The 20,271-nt window shown below is 50.8% G+C and overlaps 1 protein-coding gene across 1 annotated transcript in view; it reads right to left on the minus strand.

Moving 5' to 3' along the window:
• GABBR2 (gamma-aminobutyric acid type B receptor subunit 2) overlaps positions 1–20,271 on the minus strand; it is a 340,039-nt gene that overhangs the window by 64,681 nt on the left and 255,087 nt on the right. The window contains exons 10-12 of the mRNA XM_011219329.3: positions 19,405–19,485; positions 15,911–16,061; positions 12,819–12,951 (exon numbers count right to left, since the gene is read on the minus strand). Coding sequence (XP_011217631.2) covers positions 12,819–12,951; positions 15,911–16,061; positions 19,405–19,485 — 365 coding nt within the window. The remainder of the gene's footprint in view (positions 1–12,818; positions 12,952–15,910; positions 16,062–19,404; positions 19,486–20,271) is intronic.

Genomic DNA, 20,271 nt, shown 5'->3' on the forward strand with positions numbered 1-20,271 from the left:
GTGTGCCTGGCCACAGCAGGCCCTTCCAGCCCAGGGGTGCCTCAGCCTGTGTAGGAAGTTCCCAGAAAGGCTCCCAGCTGAATTCCTGCATGGAGTACCTTCACTCTGCCCTTCTAGCAACTTGGCACTCTAGCCTCCAGTTTACAGAGACAGAACTTGTCCCCTTTAAATTTTATTTGTGAAAGCAAGACCTGGCTGAGAAGAAGGCAAGGACGTCCCCCTAAGGAGGGGCAACAGCATCCATGGCGATTGTACAGAAACATGGATGTGCCAGGTCTGAACGCTGACAATGGGACAGGTGGAGACATCACCATTTCCTTTTTTTTTTTTTAATTTCAAAAGTGAGGATAAATCAGATGGGCAAGAATGAATCACAGCAGTTTAGAGAAGGCACAGGAGGGCCACATTGTTACCCATATTATAATACAACAATGCAAGAGAAGTGAACAGAGCAGGCGCAGGGGGAGTAATAACACCTAGTTATTGGGAATTTAGACCTGAGCTTAATCAATGACCAGATCACAAATCCCCAGTCCGTCAGAGTTGCATAGGACCTTACAGATCACTCACTTATTCATTCATTCGTTCATTCATTCATCTGTTCACTTGATAAGTATTATTAGGCTAGAGGCTAAGTGTATAAAGATAAAAACAAGTAAAATAACAATAACAAAACAGAGTGGGGTTTTTTTTTTTTGAGCCACCAGTTGAGTGAGAAAACAGCTCTGTAGATGAGGAAACTCAGACTCAGGGCATTGAAGACATTTCTCTGAAACATGGCACATAGCCGCAGAGCTGAGCCTGGAACCCAGGCTCTCGCCCTGCCTGTCTCCCCTACATCCCACTGCCTCCTCCTCACATAGGGGTTCCTTTTTTTTTTTTTTTTAAGATTTTTTATTTTTATTTATTTGACAGAGATAGAGACAGCCAGCGAGAGAGGGAACACAAGCAGGGGGAGTGGGAGAGGAAGAAGCAGGCTCATAGCGGAGGAGCCTGATGTGGGGCTCGAATCCCATAACGCCGGGATCACGCCCTGAGCCGAAGGCAGACGCTTAACCGCTGTGCCACCCAGGCGCCCCCACATAGGGTTTCCTACTCTGAAGCTGATTCATCCACACCCAGGAGTCAGCTGTCAAAGGGACAGGACATGCCCAGGGGGTGGCTGACAGCCTGAGAACACTCTCCTGGGTCATCTCCACATACTCTTACTGCTAATGGGTTGGCAGGACTGTTAAGACAATGGCCTCCAAGTGCTTTGACCATGTTCTCCCATCAGAAAAACAATTTGAAACACGAACATAAAGGCAATGTGGACATTTGAAAAAGGATGGTAGGGGATGAAATCGTCTCATTTGACTTTTATGTGGCCGACAAAGATCTCTTATGTTGCGTAGAAGTGTCACTGCTGTGTGCTTAGCCTTCTTAGAGTTGCTCGGACTTATGCTTTCTTTGAAGTAATCATTTTTGGGCCACTTGCCTGTTTTTGTAAGGCTAAAATCATTACGACTCAATACTGTAAATTAGTTACACCTTGATAATACAAATCTAACCTGGCATCTGGCAATAGCAACATGTTGCCATAAATAGAAAGTGAAGAATGGCTGAGGGGGCCTGGGCAGGAAAGGGTTAACAGAGCAGGCTCCCGACCCTGTCCTTAGAAGGGCCTGCTGGCCAGACTGACCGCTGGCTGGCATCTGGGAACCCAGATTTGGGGACGGTTCCCGCCATTCCCTCAGTGATGAGAGTGACTCTCGGCCTGAGCTGTTAATGCCAACACCGCGGTTTAGGCTGTGTGCCTGCTTTCCTCCCGGGACCCTGGAATTTTGGTACGTGCTGAGCAGAGGGGGCCCAGGTGACCTGCCCCCAACAAAAATCCTGGGCTCCGAGGCACCAGTGGTGGACAGCATTTCACGCACGTTGTCACCATTCACTGCTGGGGAATTCGGTGTGTCCCGTGTGATCGCTGGGAGAGGCACGTCGAAACTTGCGCCTGGTTTCCCCATGTGCCTTTACCCTCTGCGGATTCTGCTGTATATTCTTTCTCTGTAAGAAATCACTGCTGTGAGTATGACCATGTGATGAGTCGTCCTAGTGAAACACTGAAATGGGGGTTGTCTTGGGGACCCTTGGCACGACACCCCATTGCCGGGCGGCGTCATGAATCGATCAACCACGCGGGTCTCTGGAGAGTTCCTGCATAGGACTACTGGACACACCCGCTGCACCCCGGCTCCAGGGCCAGTCCAAGTATTACACCTTAGTAAAGCTGAATTTCTTTCGTATTTTTCTACATAAAAACCAAAAATAAATAAAAGCTGTATTCTTCTGCAAGACGATCCCAGTGGGTCACCTTGCATGCTGCGGTGTTCATATGCCGTTTAAAGACAGCCCCACAGACCAGGATGAAACAACACTGGAGGAAAGACTCTGAAAGCAGGACACTGGGACCCCTACCCGCAGAGCTGCCCACTGCGGGAGGGCGCAGTCCAGGGTCACTGCTGGGAGAGGCCTCTGCAAAAGGGATGTGAGTTCTCTTTCCCCTCCTCCACCATCTCTTTAAGATGGAAATGGACCCTCAGGTTCAGACCTGGATGCTCTTTGCCTCTAACAGCTCTCCCTGGGTTATTACCCCCACTCTCAGGCATCAACCACTTTCTCTGTATTGACAAGTTCCTTATATTTTTCCCAGCTTCTGCCTCTCTTCTGAGCTCCAGACCTGCATACGCTACTGTCACCAGAGACCTAGGTGACACCTAGCTGTGCCATAAAACTTCATACTCCACAGCCAAAGCTGAGCCCATTGGCTCTTCCTCTGAGCAGCTCCATTTCCTCCCGACTCAGGGAGGGGTGCCATTATCCACACCATCCACGCTCACCCTAGTTAGGGACCAGGAGGTCCCCCTGGGGAATCCTCCCCACTGTCGCTCTCCTCTTCAACCCCTAAGCCCGGCTTCTGCCTCACTTTCTGCCCAGACCATGCTTTGCCCTTTCTTGTGTCTGAGAGGCAAGGCCCCATGCCTGCACCTCCTGGGCTCCCTCGCCCTCTGGCTTTTGGCTGGATTTGGAAGGTTCCATCAGGAGATTGGAGGGTGCCAGGAGAGAGAAGATGGAGTGTGTGCTCCCTGCTGCCACTGCTTCGGACCTGTATCTCTGACCGAAGCTGGGTCTGTTCACGTGTCTCAGGCCCTCTCTGGGTTCCAGAAAACACTCCTCTCTCTATCCCTTCCTGCCTAAGAGTGAAAGGGTTTCCTATGGTTGTTAGTCCCCAGGTGCCTTGACCCCCATGTTTGCTTCCTTAACCCTCCTGTACCCCGGGAGCTAGTCCCTCCACTAGAGCCTCTCTGTGTGACCCCCTGGTGGCAGGCTCTGTGTTCTGCCGGGCTATGCCTGGTGACCATTTTACTCCATGTCTCTTGTTGGCACACCCCGTCCTCTGTGTACTCAGGCTGCCATCTGGGTCAGTCACGAAGAGCAGGGGCTCTGGGGTCAGACTGACAGGGGTTCAAGTCCTGGCTTTGTCACTTACTATCCACACGAACCTGGGCAGGTCCTGTAACGTCTTTGAGCCTTGATTTCCTCATCTGTGAAATGGGAACAGTGATGCCTCTTTCTTCATAGAATGGTTGCAAGGATTAGATGAAAGAAGGTGTGTGAGGGGCTGAGGTTCTTAATCAATGTTTGCTTCTTGTTCAAGTGATCCTTACCACCACTCACTGGTCTACCTGGGGAGCCCCGGCTGCTCTTCCCACCTCTACCCTCACCTCCCACTTATCCACCCAACCCCGTCTGCCCGCCCCCGCCCGCCCCCGGGACTGTTCTCTAAAGCAAATCTAAGCAAGTCTCCTGGGTTTAAACCCTTCACTGGCCCATGGAACCATCAGGTTAGACTCTGGATTCTTAGCAGGGTGTAGCCCCTTTCCTGCCACCCCCTACGGGGCACTTCATATCCAAGCAACCCCACGCTGCTTGAATGTTCCCTGCCCCGACTTCTCTGGCTCATGCTGTTGGGCCTGGCACCAGCGAGCCCCTCTACTCAGAATACTATTCGTCTCTCTGATCTCCTTCACAAATTCTAATTCTCATTTGTCCTCTGAAGAGCCACCTCCTCTGAGAAGCCCTCCCAGACCTTGCAGGAAGATCACAGCCACCTCCTCCTTGACACTTGTGCCCTCATGCACGTTTCTGCTGTGCTGGCCACCGTGAGATGATATCTATCTGATCACCTATCCACCTCTCCCACAAGATGGTGCTATTGGGAGGGAGGGCCTACAGTGCTCGCCTTTCAGTCTCTGGGGCCAGCACTGGGTGGGGAGCGGGTGATCAGCCTGGATGAGCAGCTTAGGAGGTAATGAGCTCTTTGTCACCAGAAGTGTGCCTGGAAAGGAAGACCGTAGAGGGAACTGGAGCATTTGATGGCAAAAAAGGCTGAGTTTATGGCACCCTTGGTCACTGGTACCCAAAGAAGTTATGCTGTTCGGTAGTGAGATCCCCATCACCCCATATATTCAAGCAGAGCTTTTGTAGGGGCATCTCCTGCCCTGAGGCATTTCCTGCACCTCCTTGATGATGCCCCAGGTATCTTCCTTCTGTGTGTCTCTATGATGCCAAATAAACCAGAAGATTCTGACGGGCTCTAGGGTTCTGTTTCCAGTATGTCATACACGTTTCTACTGATTCATCAACACAAGACAAACAGCTACTTCGCTTTTTTTCCCAAAGTCTTAAACATATTTACTCCTCTGACGGTAAGGTCTTTTCTCCTCTCCTCAGCCGTAAGCGGCTGCCCCCTCTGCACACTGCCTTCAGCACATACAACCATGAGGCAGGGAGAACTTGGGGCAGGTGATGCCCATATCAGTCCCAGCTATGAAAATGGAAAAAACAATTAGACACATCTCCAAATGGAAAGAAAAATCTATGCCCAGAACAATTCTGCTCAGCTGCTTGTTCAACTGATTTCAGGAAGGCCTTCCTGGCAGAGGGAAGGGCTGTCATTGCTCTTTGGGGGACCAGTGAGCAAACGGACATGCAGCCTCTCTTGCAGGTTCTGACGTATGATTGGCTCCCATGCTCTGGGCCTCCTGTCACGACAGAGGCATATGGGCCCCGGGCCGGGAAGGCAGGTGGGAGGGAAGCTCTGAGGCCTGGTTGGACGCTGGGGAGCAAGGCGCTTTCCCGTTTCCAGAGAGGTTCTAAAAACCTTTTGTTTCATTGTGACCATTCACCCCAGGCAATCAATGGCGAGAAGGTAGGGAAAGAAGACCCAAGCCTTTATGACGTATATCTTCCTGGGGCAAGGGGTGAGATCTGGTGCGTGTCCTTAGGCAACAGGCCTTTGAAGAGCATGCCCTACAAACTGCTCCGAAGACCCTGTCTCGCCCAGGGTCCTTGAAGCAAGATCTGAACAGAAAAGGCCCTCTAGGGTTGGGAGGACAGCAAAACCTTTCTGGGGCGGGGTACGATTCAGGGGGCCGTGGGAGATGCTGGGCACAAACAGGGATACTTTGGGCCCAAAGGGGTCATCTTAGGAGCCCTGGGCAGATCAGAGAAAGGCCTCTCTTTTGGGAGGAGGAATTTCTGTAAGGCACCCCCTCGGGGCCGTTTTTGAAAGAACCCCTCTGTAAGGCCCTCCCCGCTGAAGAACTGAGCAGACCACAGGACGAAATCCGCCTCCCACTGCCCCTGATGCCAACACAGTGCATTTGGAGGCCCTCGCTGAAGCGACAGAGCACAGAGTGAGGGAAGAAGCCTTTCTTCCCCTTCCCTCCACCACCCCAGCAGGTGCCTGGGCCACGAGAAGCTGGCGAATTTTCTGGATGTGCGATGTTTTTGAGACGGCTGATGGCGGCCTGGGGGCATGGGGTGTGGGCTGTGCTGGATGGTGCACCGCCATGCAGCTCCGGGCACTGACTACGCAGATGAGTATATGCTGGGCCAAGAGAGGAAGGGGAGAGTGGATGCACCATCACGACTGCAGCCGCTATGAAACTTGTGGGCAAGTAAGAGGCATCTTTTAGGACTTCCAGAAATAACTGCTGCTCACTCTGAGGGGTCTGCTATTTAAAGTCCCCCCTGATCTGGGGCGCCTGGGTGGCACAGCGGTTAAGCGTCTGCCTTCAGCTCAGGGCGTGGTCCCGGCATTATGGGATCGAGCCCCACGTCAGGCTCTTCTGCTATGAGCCTGCTTCTTCCTCTCCCACTCCCCCTGCTTGTGTTCCCTCTCTCGCTGGCTGTCTCTATCTCTATCGAATAAATAAATAAAATCTTTAAAAAAAACATAAAGTCTCCCCTGATCTGTCCCTTTACTTTTGGCCCTCACTCCCCCCGCCCTACCCCGAGGCCCCCTCCATCAGGGCATAAACATCCTGAATGGTAGTTATTCCTTTACATACATCTTCCCGTCTACACTGCCAGCTCCCTGAGGGCAGCGGTCTATGCAGTCCAGCCCTATGCCCGCAGGCCCTGGTGCACAGGAAGTGCCTGTGAAATGTTATCATGGGGATGAATGACTTATAGGACCAGAGCCAGGGCATGGAGAGGCCCACGTGAGGGTGTGTGGGATGGGAGCACATCATCTGTTAGAGAGTCTGGGGAGCCTCTGGTGTCCTTCTCAAAGCCAGAGGGAGCCCTTCAAAACTGAAGGCCCTGGATGGCCCGGGGTAGAGGTGGGGTGGGGAGGCCACTGCTGTAAGAGGGGAGCTGCAGCCTCCCCAAGACTCCAGTTGGCCCCAGCAGCCCCTGTCAGCTCAGCTCCAGTCCCTATGGCTGCCTCCCTCCACTGGTCTGAACCTGCCAGGCAAGGCCACCATCAGACACTCTGGGCAGCCCCTGGGCCAGCCTTCCAGCCACCTTCCAAAATCACAAAGCTCTCTACCATGGCCAGACACAAAAGCACAGGATAGCCGGCTGAGACAGCCCCCCAACCACATTATTACATTAGGTTATCTCTCAACTGCCTCAAAAAGAAATCCCCAAGCAAGAAACATCACAGACATTTATGGCCTTTTAACTCAAAGCATCACTAATTCTTCCCAGACTTGAACTTCCAGGGAGGCCAGGTGGGTGTTCCCAGGTAGCCTTTGCCTTTTGAGTCAGAGTCAGAAAATCCTAGCATCCAGGGAGGGCTAGAAGAGGGCATCCTGCTGCTCAATTCAGTGCCCGCACCCCCACCACCCCACCCTTCCCAGCTGCCCATCCTGAGATCGTTCATACACCTCTTGTGAGCAGCGTGGATGGCTGGGAGCACGCTTCAGGACCCAGAATCCAACCCTGCCTCCCATGATGGGGCTGGTCTGCTTCCAAAGATCCTGGGGGCAGGGGGAAGGGCCCCCCTTCTGAGCTGATCCTTGAGGGACATGGTTCCTGATGTTTCCATTTCTCTTCCATGACCCGTCTCCAAGAGACAAACCCAGAAATAAAGCAGGGTTTTAACCTTGACCTTTGTACTCTAGGTGTGGTCTAAGAGCACCCCAGAGCTCCTGAGTCAGAATCCGCATTCACTGAGCCCCCCAGGTGATTCACGTGCACCTGGAGGGGCACAATGGGTCAGGGAGATGACAGGGTGGTGGTTCCCCTTGAGGGAGGCGTGGATAGTGCCTGGAGGAGGACAGGTAGCACTTCCAGGATGCCAGCAATGGCCTGTTCCCTGAGCAGGATGCTGGATTCACAGCTGAGTTCGGTTTGCGAGAATTCACTGAGCTAGACACTTACGATATGTGTGTGTGTGTGTGTGGTGTGTGTATACTTTAATAAAAAGTTAAAAATCAAAAGAAAGAATCAGGATCATCAGCAAGTAGAGGCAGCTGGGAGCTCTACAGCTAAGCCACGCTCCTCTGAGCTGCTGGGAGAGCCACCAAGGCCTGCGGACTTGTGTGGGAGCGCCCTGAGCCCTGCCAGCCCGAGGCCCCTTTCGACACTGAGGGCAACAGAGACACAGCAGCTTGGCTTTGACTTAGGGCCTGAGTCTGTCCCCGCCCCAGTTCTAGCAGAGCAAGGCCATGTAAGGCCAGAAGTTGCCACGGACGTACCTCCATCCAATCAACCAGCACCAACACCACTTTTCCAGGCTCTTCTTCATCCCAAGTTCACTGTACTTTATCTGAGCAGTGTGCACGGGGGACACCAGAATCCAGACAGAATTCCATCATTCCTAATGACAATGGCTAACATTTACTGACTTGAATTGTGAGGCAGGCACTAAATGCTTTGCATACACTATGAATCCTCCTGAGCCTATTATCATGCCCATTTTACAGAGGAGTACATTAAAGGTCCAAGGCGTTAAGTAACCTAAAGTCACACAGCTGGGAGATAGTGTAGTTGGGGTTTGAACACAAGCAGTCTGACTGTAATTCTCTTTTATGCTAGGTACTCTGAAATGCTTGAGCACGGATCAAAAATGAACGAATATATGAAAACCACTGAATTATACACCTTGAAAGGTTGAATTTTATGGTATGTGAATGATATTTCAAGTTTTAAAAATCTGAATGGACAAATTTTGGGGTTGGGATAAATGTTGATCACATCCCTAAGAATTTGGTGGACCTGTTTCTCTGGTACAAACCAGCTAACAACAAATATATATGTATTTCTTAAAAAAATAAAAAAGAACGAAGTGTCTCAGACACCTGTGTAGTCCAACAGACCTACTTCCAAACTTCAGTCCCGCCACCTAGCTATGTGTGACAGAGTTTTGGTTTCCTCTCATGTCAAGTGGGGACAGTGAACCTTGCCTTGCCAAGGGGTTGTGGGGATTTGAAGGGACGTCTGCACGGGGCAGCAGGCTGGGCCTGGTGAATAACAGTGGAGAGTATCGAGCTTCGGGAGGGCACAGGCCTGGGGAATTAATGTGGTGCTGCTGACTGCCTCCACCCCCAGCGATGCTCCGAGAGCCCCCGAGCTGTTGAGACCTTTGTGGGATCTGAGGCCCACCTGGGTCTCACCTTCACTGCAGAGCCCCTTCTCACCCCTCCATGCTCATGCTGGGGGTTCTGCCTAGGATTCCACAAGGAAGACAAGAGCCTTTTCTCTCCCCCAACCATCCCGTTCCCTCGCTGGGCTGCCAGGGGCTGGGATTCCTAAGCCGGGGCAGCAAGTAAGTTTTGAGGCGGCCCTCTCACACCCCCTGGCATGGGGGCTCTGGCCCACGCCCAGCACTGTCCTCAAAGGCAGCTCCCTGCCCACAGGGGCCACGTTGCTATGGCGATTCCACTACCTACACAGTGTCCAGGGAGACAGGACATTGTAGCTGGAGCTGTTTGCAAGACTTGCTGAAACCAGGCTGGGAAGATTCCTGAAAGGGTCAGAGGGAGTGGGGAATACGGCGGACGGTAATTAAGTGTAACTGCTTCCCTAGCAGTAGCTGTGTGTGTGTGTGTATGTGTGTGCGGGCGTGCGCGTGTACTCGTGCATGCAAGTGCATGCTCACACATGCCACCACCCCCCGCCCAAGTTATAACGGCCCTCCTGAGCAGAAGCACAGCCCCTAGAGAGGCATAATCTCGTGATTGTCGTACGTTCCTTCCTGAGGTGGTGGTCATGGTTTATCACTGCGTTCAGTTTCCATATTGAAAATGAAAAGAAAAAAGAATGGGTATTGACATAGCAGCAGGACAGACTGAAGTGTGACTTCTATTGCTCCGCACCTGAAGCTGGCTTCAGTTTCTACCTTGTCCTTTGTCCTATAAAAATGTCCTCTAGAACACAGAGCAGGACAGCAAGATTGTAACTGTGACAGGGAGAGAGCTGTCTATTGCTGTCCCCTGCACTCCACGCGCCTCACTGCAATCATCTCAGCCCACACCACCATTGTGCATGGGGATTTGTTACACTTATTTTACAGATGGTGAAACTGAAGCTCAGAGAAGCTAAGTCACTGGCCACATGTAGACGTGGGAGTCCCACCCAGGCTGTTTAAGATCTGTGCTCACTGAACTAGTTAGCCCTGCCTCTACCCCTTTCTTCCAGCTCGGTGGATGTTTACCGGTAGGTGGCCCATTTGGCCCAGAGAGAACAGAATCCAAGGTGCCAAGTAAAATAAAGGAGCCCACCCTCTGGAATAGCAGGTGGAGCACAACCCAAACTGCACTCACTGGGGACTGGTATTTAGGCTCTAAATGCAAGAGCTTTCAGTTCCCCTTCCTGAGCGATATTGGGAATTATTAACTAGGTGACCCCAGTCCTGACCCATGTGCACATTTGTGCTGCCCCAATTCAGTCCAGAGTAGTTAATCTATGCCTCTTCCCCACTGTCAAAAATGTGAGCTCCCCCTTGCAGAGCCTCTGAAACAGCCCTGACTGCAAATAAATGAATCCTCAGGGATGGTGAGAACCAGGGCCTAACATCTCCCGAGCCCTCGTGTTCGGAGCTAATGCTGATTTGTAAAGCGCTTTATGATTTATTCATACTGCCTTGCCAGGCTTCCCAGGACAACCTTTCCCTCACACAAATGAGCGCGACTCCCAGAACAGAATGTCAGGCTTCATTAAAAGAAAAAAAACCCGGGTGTGGGGGATGTCCTTTTTTTTGCTCCCTGGCTTGCGTCACCCAGCGTTTGCAGGATTCAGGTCCAAGTCAAGAAAGCACCTGTGTGGGAACAGCCTTTGGCCCCTGAGCAGGGTAAGATGTCAGGAGCTTCTTTTGGGGAGAAACAGACTGTCTCTGCACTGAGGGCTCAAACTCCGGCGAGTGGCTACATTCCCAGGCAGTAGGTGGTGGGTGACCGAAGCCAGGCAGAGGGGCCCCAGGAGCTGCCAGGCTAGAGCTCGGCTCCCTGATTCCTGGCTGGGAGACAGAGGGGGGCCTGTCAGCTCTCAGGGGTGCCACTGAGGCATCGGAGCTGTGTAAAGCACAATTCACCACGGTGGCTCCTAATACTGTTTTCATTATTGGTGTAATCACAGTCTCCTCAAACTTGGGGGGGGGTGTCCCCAGGTGCAGGGGGAAAAAGGAAATCCCCACTCTCCTCGCTTAGCTTCTTCCGGGTGCTTCAAGAGCAGCCCCTTCCTGTGGCCTCACCCCTGCCCAGGAAAACTGACCTGAGACACACTTGGCATCCGTGAAATTGCAAGGGCACAAAAGTCAAGTCATGCTGAGCAGAAATGTAGGGGACTTGAGTGTGAGGGACCTTAAAGTCTTCGCAGCATCCCTAAAATGAGCAAGACTCCCACAAGCCACGGTCATCATTCTTGTGCCAAAGGGTCACACTCCCGAGGGAACACACTGCTAAACCACACCCACAGGGACTTCGGAGCAGTGCAACATGCTTCTTCAGAAGCTCCCTGTCCTCTAGTGTATCGGGGGCTTGACCACGCACTTCTCAAATGGAACCTTTCGGACAAAGTAAGCGATCTGTGGGCATGTCACTTGTGAGGCAATTCACATAGAAGTTACTGGTAACATGAACAATTTCTTGACACCGTGAGAGCGTCAGCCCAATCTAATCATCTGCGGGACTAAGGGGGGCATCGTCATATACAGCATGAGATCCCGGGGGCTCCCCTTCTTTCCACATGCTGTCTCAGGGCACAGGGACCGATGCAGTCTCGACAGTGATAGGTGTGGGTGCTGACCTGCAGCACGTGGAAGGAAGGGGTCCTCCATTCTGTTTCTCCCTTGCTGCCAGTTTGCAGCCCGTAAGTGTCCAATAGTGGGTGACACTGAGACCTTAGCGCAGCGAGTAGAATCCAAAAGATAGTGCTGTGCGAAACAGGGCCTATGTTGTACTTAACGCCTTACAAGAAAACAGTAACAACAAAAGAATCGCTTTCGATTAATCTGGCCAACACTGATCCTTCTAGTTCTGGTCCTCCAGGCCAGGAACTGGATGAATGATTGTATTGGGACAATACAGAGACCCAAGTGGCTAACCCAGTTTTGAGAGATCACAGTAGTCAAAGTCCAGAAATAAATCCCAACTGCTCATTCTCATTTTCAATAGCGAACCAATGGTACTTGGACCCGAGAGAAAGTTCTACACTGCTGTTAATGGCTGATGCATAAACTCTTGTAGAAAAACCACCATCACCACCAAGGAGGCAGCGAATGCTTAAAACATGGTCATTAATTTTCAAAATAGGATTTCTATTGTATAGTTAATAAATTACACTGACTTGGGCTTCCTTAACTATATGCATTCTCAATGGGGGTGATATGGTTCCCAACGGGGCAAACATTGGTTTTTAAATGTGAAAATACTACTCTTTCATGTATAAACTATAGCTATACATACAGTATGTAAACAAATATACAGTATATCTTCGGTATTAAATTTTCATGAGGAGATAATTATTAAAAAAGTCTAAAAAGGCTTCTTAGGGGACCGATAAGGAAAAAAAAATGGATTGAGAAACACTGCTTAAATAGAAAATAGTAGCTCTGATTTTTTCTATAGGACTCAAAATCACACACACAGACCCCTCTCATTCTATTCTGTAATAGCTCCTCAGATACACGGGCAGATTTATTCCTTCTTACACGGCCCAGACCCTGACCCTGACCCCAGGTGTGGATCCTTTTTTTAGTTGGTAGTTTTCCTCCCTCGCCTTTATAGGCTACCCGGTCATTCCTCGGGGGGCTGTTTTCTAGAAGTGGCCTATTAAATCCATGATCTTAATCCTACAGGCAATACTAATGTCCATTCCAGCCCGAGAGCAACAACACACTGACCTGTTGGAACTGCGTGGACAGCTGAATGAGCTGTCTTTTGCCTGTTCACATATTTTCATTAATTTCTGGGTTTGTATCTGTGATTTTGAGGATGGAAAACCAAGAAAAGCTTATATCTTATACCCTGGGAAGATCCAGAATGACTTACGGTGCAAAGTGTTTCGAAGGTCTTTTCAGACACAAAGGATCCATCAAGGCCAAAGAGAAATATTGATGCATAAGAGAGCATCCCTCCAAGGATAATGAGGTTGTTCATATATGGACTGGACATCTTTATCAGCCTGCCAAGAGAAAGACGACTGTTAACAGAACTGGTAACGTCCTTATTCCTCCAGCAAACGTTCTCTGAATGCCTACTAGGTAGGTGTATAGTGTTGCCAAGGCTGGAGGAGAGAGAAATGCAAGCCCGGGTTTCCTCCGCGCCCCACCACCCCAGGCTGTGCACCTGCTAGGAGATGCTTCCCCCTCACTAAAGGACCCAGAAGCTATCTAATGCTACGGGTGGATTTTTCCTCCATCCAGTTTGCCTATCATTTCTCTAGGGGCAGCCTGTTGCACCAGCTTCTTCAACCATTCATTTTCAGTTTACACGAACACATTATTAAGGCAACATGTCTTTTTTTCTCGGGGGCTGGGAAAATATGCTAAATCTAGAGAATTCTATGCTTAAGCTCAGCAGCCTTAAGGGCGGAGGGAGATGACGGGGAGGAGGCCATAGCACCCTCCACCTTGCCAAGTGGGCCCGGCCTAGGAGGTCTGCAGGTGAGCACTCAGGGCTGCTCAGGAAGTGTGGTCATCAGGTGGTCTGTGAGCATTCACTTTGGCTATCTGAAGCTCACACGGTCTTGTGCACAAAGGGGTCACACGCGTGCACAGGAACACCTCCCCCAGGCACTAGGTGATAAAAATGGACAATGGAGTCCCCATCCCTACCCTACCCCTGTCTTCACCAGGCTGCTGGTGGGGGCATTCTTCACACTCCCAAGCTCTACATGCTTGTCTCTCACCTCCTGCAGGAATTCTGCTTTGGCTCCCAGCTGCCCAGCAAGCCAGGTCTGGCTGAGACCAACGCCCAGCTAGAATTCACCCTCAGAAGTGCCTGGCTACACCAGCACAATCCATTCCGTCTATCTGGAGTTTTGAGGCACCCCCTGGTCCAGGTGCTCTTTTGCAGATTGTAATTATGGTCAGTTGTTCCCGAACATTTTCTTTTGCACTCTGCCCTTCTATGAATCCTTTCACAGTTAAAAAATGCAATGTGTCCAAGTGGGAGAGAGATAAAGAGCCTGGTGTAAATTATGGATCACATGCAGCTTTTGAGCTGGGAGCGTAGAGTGGGGCCAACCTACAGAGGCGCACCCTTGGCAGGCAACTTGGCCTGGCTGAGTCCCCTCATAAGTAAAAAGGGAGCACAGATCACACTGCCCAGGGCACGTAGTGGCATCACACTGGATTCCTGGAGGTCCTTCTGCAAACCACAGACTGCTAAGGCCCCTTCATCCTTATTACCATGGGAAGCTGGGGAGGGGAGAGGCCAGGAGTTGGGCTGGTTACCTAGAGGAAAAGGACCTTAATAAATAGGTTACATTAAGGGACATAAAAGTGAGGGGAACTTGGAACTACTGTGACATTTCTTATTTCTTTCAGTTTTTTTTTTAAGATATTATTTATTTATTTGACAGAGAGAGAGACAGCCAGCGAGAGAGGGAACACAAGTAGGGGGAGCGGGAGAGGAAGAAGCAGGCCCCCCGTGGAGGAGCCTGATGTGGGGCTCCATCCCAGAACACCGGGATCACGCCCTGAGCCGAAGGTAGACGCTTAACGACTGAGCCACCCAGGCGCCCCTTCTTTCAGATTTTTTAATCTGCAAAGCCAGTCCAAAAGTTCACATAGATGCCAGCCTACTGGAAGAGTAACTAATTTTCCACAGGAGGCCAAAACGGGGTGGTGAAAGAATTGAAGGAGTTTAGTCTTACAATAGGGGCAGCTTGCTGTTAAGACAGGTACTTTGGAAGCTTGTAGAAAAGGAGTCTAATATTAATTGAGAGCTGTGCCCAGGCCTTGTGCCAAATGTTAATGGACATGATCATCAGTTAAGATTTGTACAAAGGAGGCAAAATTTCTTCAATTGTTTTGTGGTGGTATATGTGTTATTGATGTATAGAAAATAAAGCAACAGGTGAATAAAATTCTTTTTGTTCTTCAGCAGATAGGTTTGACTAATCAAAACCAAAAACAACATCAAAGAAATATAGAGCCTCCAAGTTCTTTCTTTGCAAGCAGGAAGAGAAAAAAAAGAAAACCCCTGTTCTCTGAGCAATCAGGCTTGTTTCTGGCAGCCAGGAAAATCACACAGCATGGCTTCCGGGCTCGATGTCACCGAGGCTGTGTTCCTGGCGCCCCTGCTCTGAGCCACCGCTCCGTGGCTCCCTGACAACCCAGGGAGCTGGGTCCAGGGGTTTGCCGTGGAAACCACAGAAGCTGGTTGTGCTCCCAAACCACCACCGCTTGGCTTGGGTGGCGGGCTGTTCTACCCACGGCTGATCAGAATAACTCACACTGTGAGCTGCTCTCCTCCAGAGACTGAAGAGCACGTGTGGTGGAAAAGAAATCAAAACCAGAAACCCAGGAGGCAGGTTCTGCCAAACACAGCAGTGTGGCCTCGGACAGTGGCCTTCCCTTTGTCACTGGGCTTCTGTACTCCCCCATCTGTGATCCGGAGGGAATTATCTGAGGGTCTCAGTGAGAATGATGTGAGGGAGGAGCTTCTCAGGGTGTAAAGTACTGTCCCGGTGGCGGGTGGTGCCCTTCCTGAACTCAGTGATTCCCTTGGGCCCTACTTCCCCAAGATGCTGGGGGGGTGGAGCCAAGACTCTGGGGATTCCCTCTTCTGTATTTTTCCTCCTGGACCCGTAGAAAGCGTGGGGGAACATAGCCAAAGCTCCCAGGAGGCCTAGAGACTCAGACCCTTGGCGTTTACTTAACCCAGCCCTCCTGTGCAACCAGCAGCCCTACCTCTCTCTCTCTCTCTGTGCGTGCGCATGCGTTTGTGCATGGGTGTGCACACATACACATGGAACATCTAATCACATCCCAGGGACCGAACGACCACTTTAGAAAACTGCCCTGAAAACTTTTCCTGTGCCCCTGGTGCATCGGTCACGTGACGCCCCTACACTTTATGCACGAGGCTTGTCAATCCGGAAAGCATCATCCGAGAGGAGTGTGTGAATGGCTTACTTCTGATTCCGATTCTTGATGTTGAAGAAGAGAAAAGCGCTGGCCATGATCATCCCCAGGATGGTGAGGGCAGAGAGGATGCTGTAGAGAGGCAGGGAGATCTTTCGGAGCTGCTCCAGGATGATGGTCTTGTCTTTTGGTGGTTCGGATCCTAGAAGGCCAAGGAACAGACGTCAGCAGTGCCCGCGGCACGGTCAGGCCTCGAGAACATCTCGCCTGCGTGTCTTGCCTCTGGCACGCGTGCACAAGCTCTGAGCAGGACACAGCTACCAGGTGAGAGGCCGCCCGTGGCTGGCCAGTCTACCGGCAGGGAGCCTTAGCTAGGACTTATTTCTTTCTCTAAGTAGAATCAATAAGGAATTTGTGATGCATTTAATAGTCATTAAAAGACTAGAATTTGATTTGGTCTAATTACCCTGTTGAAAAACCATTCCCATTTGTCCCCAAAGGTAATAGCAGCTCAGAAGGCACAGGGCTGGACGCTCTGAGTGGGTCCTACTGGGTGTCACTGGGGAGGAAGAACCTGGCTTGGGCTCTCAAGGGCTCTGCTCTGACACACGATAACGATCAACCCTCAACAGGGCAGACACCTTGCCTGTCAGTTCCATGGAGACAGAGATGTCTCTGGGCATGGGTTTTCCGCCTCAAGGTCATTATGTTATAAAAGCTCTTTCTGGTTTTCCATTTTCATAAGCCTCACTAACTGTGGGAGGGAGAAGCTACTGGCATGTCTCCCCCTCCCTGCCGTGTCAGGACTGGACCAAAACTGTGGGATTCCATTTCTCTATGTGACTGCAGAGCTGTCCCTGCTCATTCTCCAAGGGCACCAGGAATGTAGGGGAGCCTTCAGGGCCTCAGAGAAAACGTTTCTTTGTGGTCACTGGCAAAACTGTCTGGATCCAAGCTGGCTTGGAAGGAGGGGCGCAGGGACTCGTCCCACCGTGCCCCACTTCTTACAAATCCCTTCTTTCTCAGCTGCTATTTCAAGTCAGGCTTTCTGCTGAGGAACTGTGAAACACGGGGGCTTTTCTCTCCGGTGGGGAAAGCGGGGAGCCCGGGGAACCCCAGCAGGGGTCATGAGGACCCCACCATGGGTGTGCCATGGGTGCCAGCCTGGGTCACACCTCCGTTCCCAGGAGACAAGCAGAGGATTGGCAGGCGTGGCAGCAGGGATGGAGTTCTCTGAACGTCTGTGTTTCAAAAACTCTGCTAGCAAGTTCAAATGTGGTTGGGAACATTCAGGGGATAAGGAGTTTGAACCATCTAAGTAAGGAAGTTGCCAGGTTTGAAAACAGTTAGGAACCTGCTGGTGTGGTTAAATGTAAAGCTTTAAGCAATTCCATATAAAGGAACATTTTTAAGGAGTGGCTTCAAGGGCCAAAAGTCAGGCCAAAAGCAGACACAAGGTGAATGAAGTAACACCATTTCTTGGTTCCAGAAGTGAGAGCTCCACATCTGAATCCTTCTTCCCCCATTCTTCCATTTTTCTCCCCCCTAACCCCCAAGGGAACCTCTGGCTACATTAGGCTGGCTCGGGTATCTTCTGGTTCCCAAACACTAGAGCCATCCTGTGGATGCCCGTGAGTTCCTGGGTGGGAACTCCTGGCCCTCTCTGGGCATTGAGAAAAGGGCTGAGGTTTGGACCAAAGTACATGTCATGATTATGACCACTCGCTGTTCATGTAGAAACAACGTCAGGAAACCAACCACATCTCCTCTTCCTTCCTCCACCTTCGCTCCCCCCAAAATGGCGCCTCCACACAGTGCACCTTAACTAAGATGTCATGGAAGCCACTTGGTAATGACTTATTAGATGCGTTAGTAGCAGCCACCCTGAGTTTTCTTTCTTGCTCCTCACCCAATCCATTCACTCATTATTCATCTATTCTTCACTATCCCTTCATCCATCATTATACCTTCGTTCATCATCTTTAATGATGATCAGTCATCATTAATAACCACTTTCTACCTGTCTGGCCGGTGTTGGTTCAAAGTCAACCAAGATACAGTCCCTGTCCTCAAGGAACTTCTACACTAACCATGTAAAAAGAAAAAGGCAATATTAAGCAATCATATTTACTGAATGCTTACGACGAGCTAAGCACTTTTCAGAGATTTTCTCATTTGATCCATCCAACAGCCTCACAGGTAGAGAAGATTATTCCCATTTTACAGAGAAGCAACAATTTTCTAGGTGCTATGTGACTTTTATAGCTAGTAAGTGGCAAAGCTGGCAGGATTTGAACCCAGACCTGCCTAACTGAGTCCTGTGCTCTAACCATTATGCAAACTGCCTCCAATGACAGGGTCCAGGTGGTTGATAACATCAGGCACAGAGAGGCCTGAGCATGAAGCGGAGAGAAGAGTGTAGTTCTCCCCGATGGAGTCAGGAAAAGCTACAGAAGGGAGAGCTGGTCCTCAGAAAATGAATAGTTGGCTGCCCACACAAGGCATTCTGGGCAGAGGACCCATCGGGGCAAAAGCATGGTGGTGTCTTGGCATATTTGAGGAACTGTAAGCAGTTTGGTTGGGGAGATCTGAAAGACGAGGCAGAGAAATGGGAAGGTCTTGAGGCGATACCGTGGAGTGAGGCCCCTCGCTGAGCCATTGGGACTGTGTAGTGCTCCGAGCAGAGGTGGAGAATCTTCAGCTTAGTATGACGCCCAGGGCGCTTTGGCTGTTGAGGGCAGAATGGACTTGAGGGAATTAAGACTGGTTAAGCCCATCTACCACCCACCCATCCCTCCATCCATCTATCCATCCACCCACCCACCCACTACTTTATTGACTCATATGCTCACCCGTTCATTCATTTATTCACCCACCCAGTCATCCCCTCGCTTGATCAGTCATGTGTTTAGTTTTTCATCAAATAAGAACCTTCAACATGTGTCAGACCCTGGCTGGTATTAGGAGTTTAAAGTTAGATAGGATCCAGTGAGGGAGCTCATGTTCTTAACAACCTAGAAATTTCCATGCAAAAGACAATGACTGTGGGGAAGGCAGAGACAAACACTGTAAAAGCCAAGAGAAGGGAACCATTAGCTCAGCTGGGGGCAATCAGGGAAGGCTGCACAGAAGAGGTGCCATTTTTATCCAGTTCTAGAAGCTAAGGAAGAGTTCTCCAGCAGAAGAAGAGGGAATGATCTTCAGCAACCCAACCAAGTCGTTTTTCACAGGAGGAGACAGCGCTAAATTTAGCTCACATTTAAACAGGATTACTCCTGGCCATGGACTGGTTTAAATGTAGATGCCGGGGTAAGAGATAGCACTCCATGCAAATTTCAGTGACCCGTCCCAGGAGCTGGAAGCCAGCTCCCACGTGAGTGATGGGGACCCTGTGCTCGGTGAGTGACTGTGTGCGCTGAGAGGAAAGGAGGTTCCCTCTTCCCCAGGAAGACAAGGACTCTGAGCTTGTCCGCAGCCCTCAGACAGTACCTGGGCTTGGGAGCAACAGAGCAGGTCCCCTCCTATGAGAAGCCCATCTGCCTTACCTTGGAACCTGATAGTGTCGTTGATGATCTCCAGTGTGTCGGCCACAGCATTGTACTCGCCCACCTTCACCTCCCTGCTGTCTGCGGGGAGCAAGAGACAGTGGCTGGTTAGATGGAGCCCTGTGCCTGCAGCTGGCTGCTCCCGTCCCAGATCTTTGCCCCCACATGCCTTGGCTATATTCTCGTAGGCTTTTCTTTGCCCCAGGGCCTTTTCCAGGCAGAATTATAAAACCACATCCGATGGATCTGGGGTGGGACAGACGCCCTCTTATACCATCTCATCCACTGGTAATCCCCCACTTTGCTGTGCACCTCATGGATAGGGGCCTACTCCCCTCATAACTGGACTCTGTGTTACCAAGTCCTTCCTGGTCACTGAGCTGCACAGTCTCTTTGTAACCTTCCCCTGGTATCTGGGTCTATCATCTAGGACCACACAGATGGTTTCTGCTCCCTCTACTCCAGGATTTGAAGACACAGACAGATCATCCCCTGGAACCAGCCCCCAACCTCACCTTACAGAATATCATTTCCATTCTGCCCTCTCCAGGCCCCTCCTTGGGCCACACCACACAATGTCACTGTGTCTGAGAGAATAGAGACTCAAGGACTGACCAACGTATTTCTTTAGGCATGGTCTGGTCAGCAACAAGTACAGGGGACTATCCCTTCCTTCATTTTGCATATTATATTCCTATTAATGCATTCTGAGGTGGAATTAGCATTGGCTAAGTCTGACGTACTCATGGATTATGAGGGTGGAGATGTCCTCGGGTCTGGAGACGGGGAGAGGTTAGGGCTGGGGAGAGAGATGGGGCCATCGGCATGTGACCTGGGAGTTGGAGCAGGGAGCAGGGAGGAGATCCT

The sequence above is a fragment of the Ailuropoda melanoleuca genome, chromosome 7, assembly GCF_002007445.2.
Source record: "Ailuropoda melanoleuca isolate Jingjing chromosome 7, ASM200744v2, whole genome shotgun sequence".
Taxonomy (NCBI): domain Eukaryota; kingdom Metazoa; phylum Chordata; class Mammalia; order Carnivora; family Ursidae; genus Ailuropoda; species Ailuropoda melanoleuca.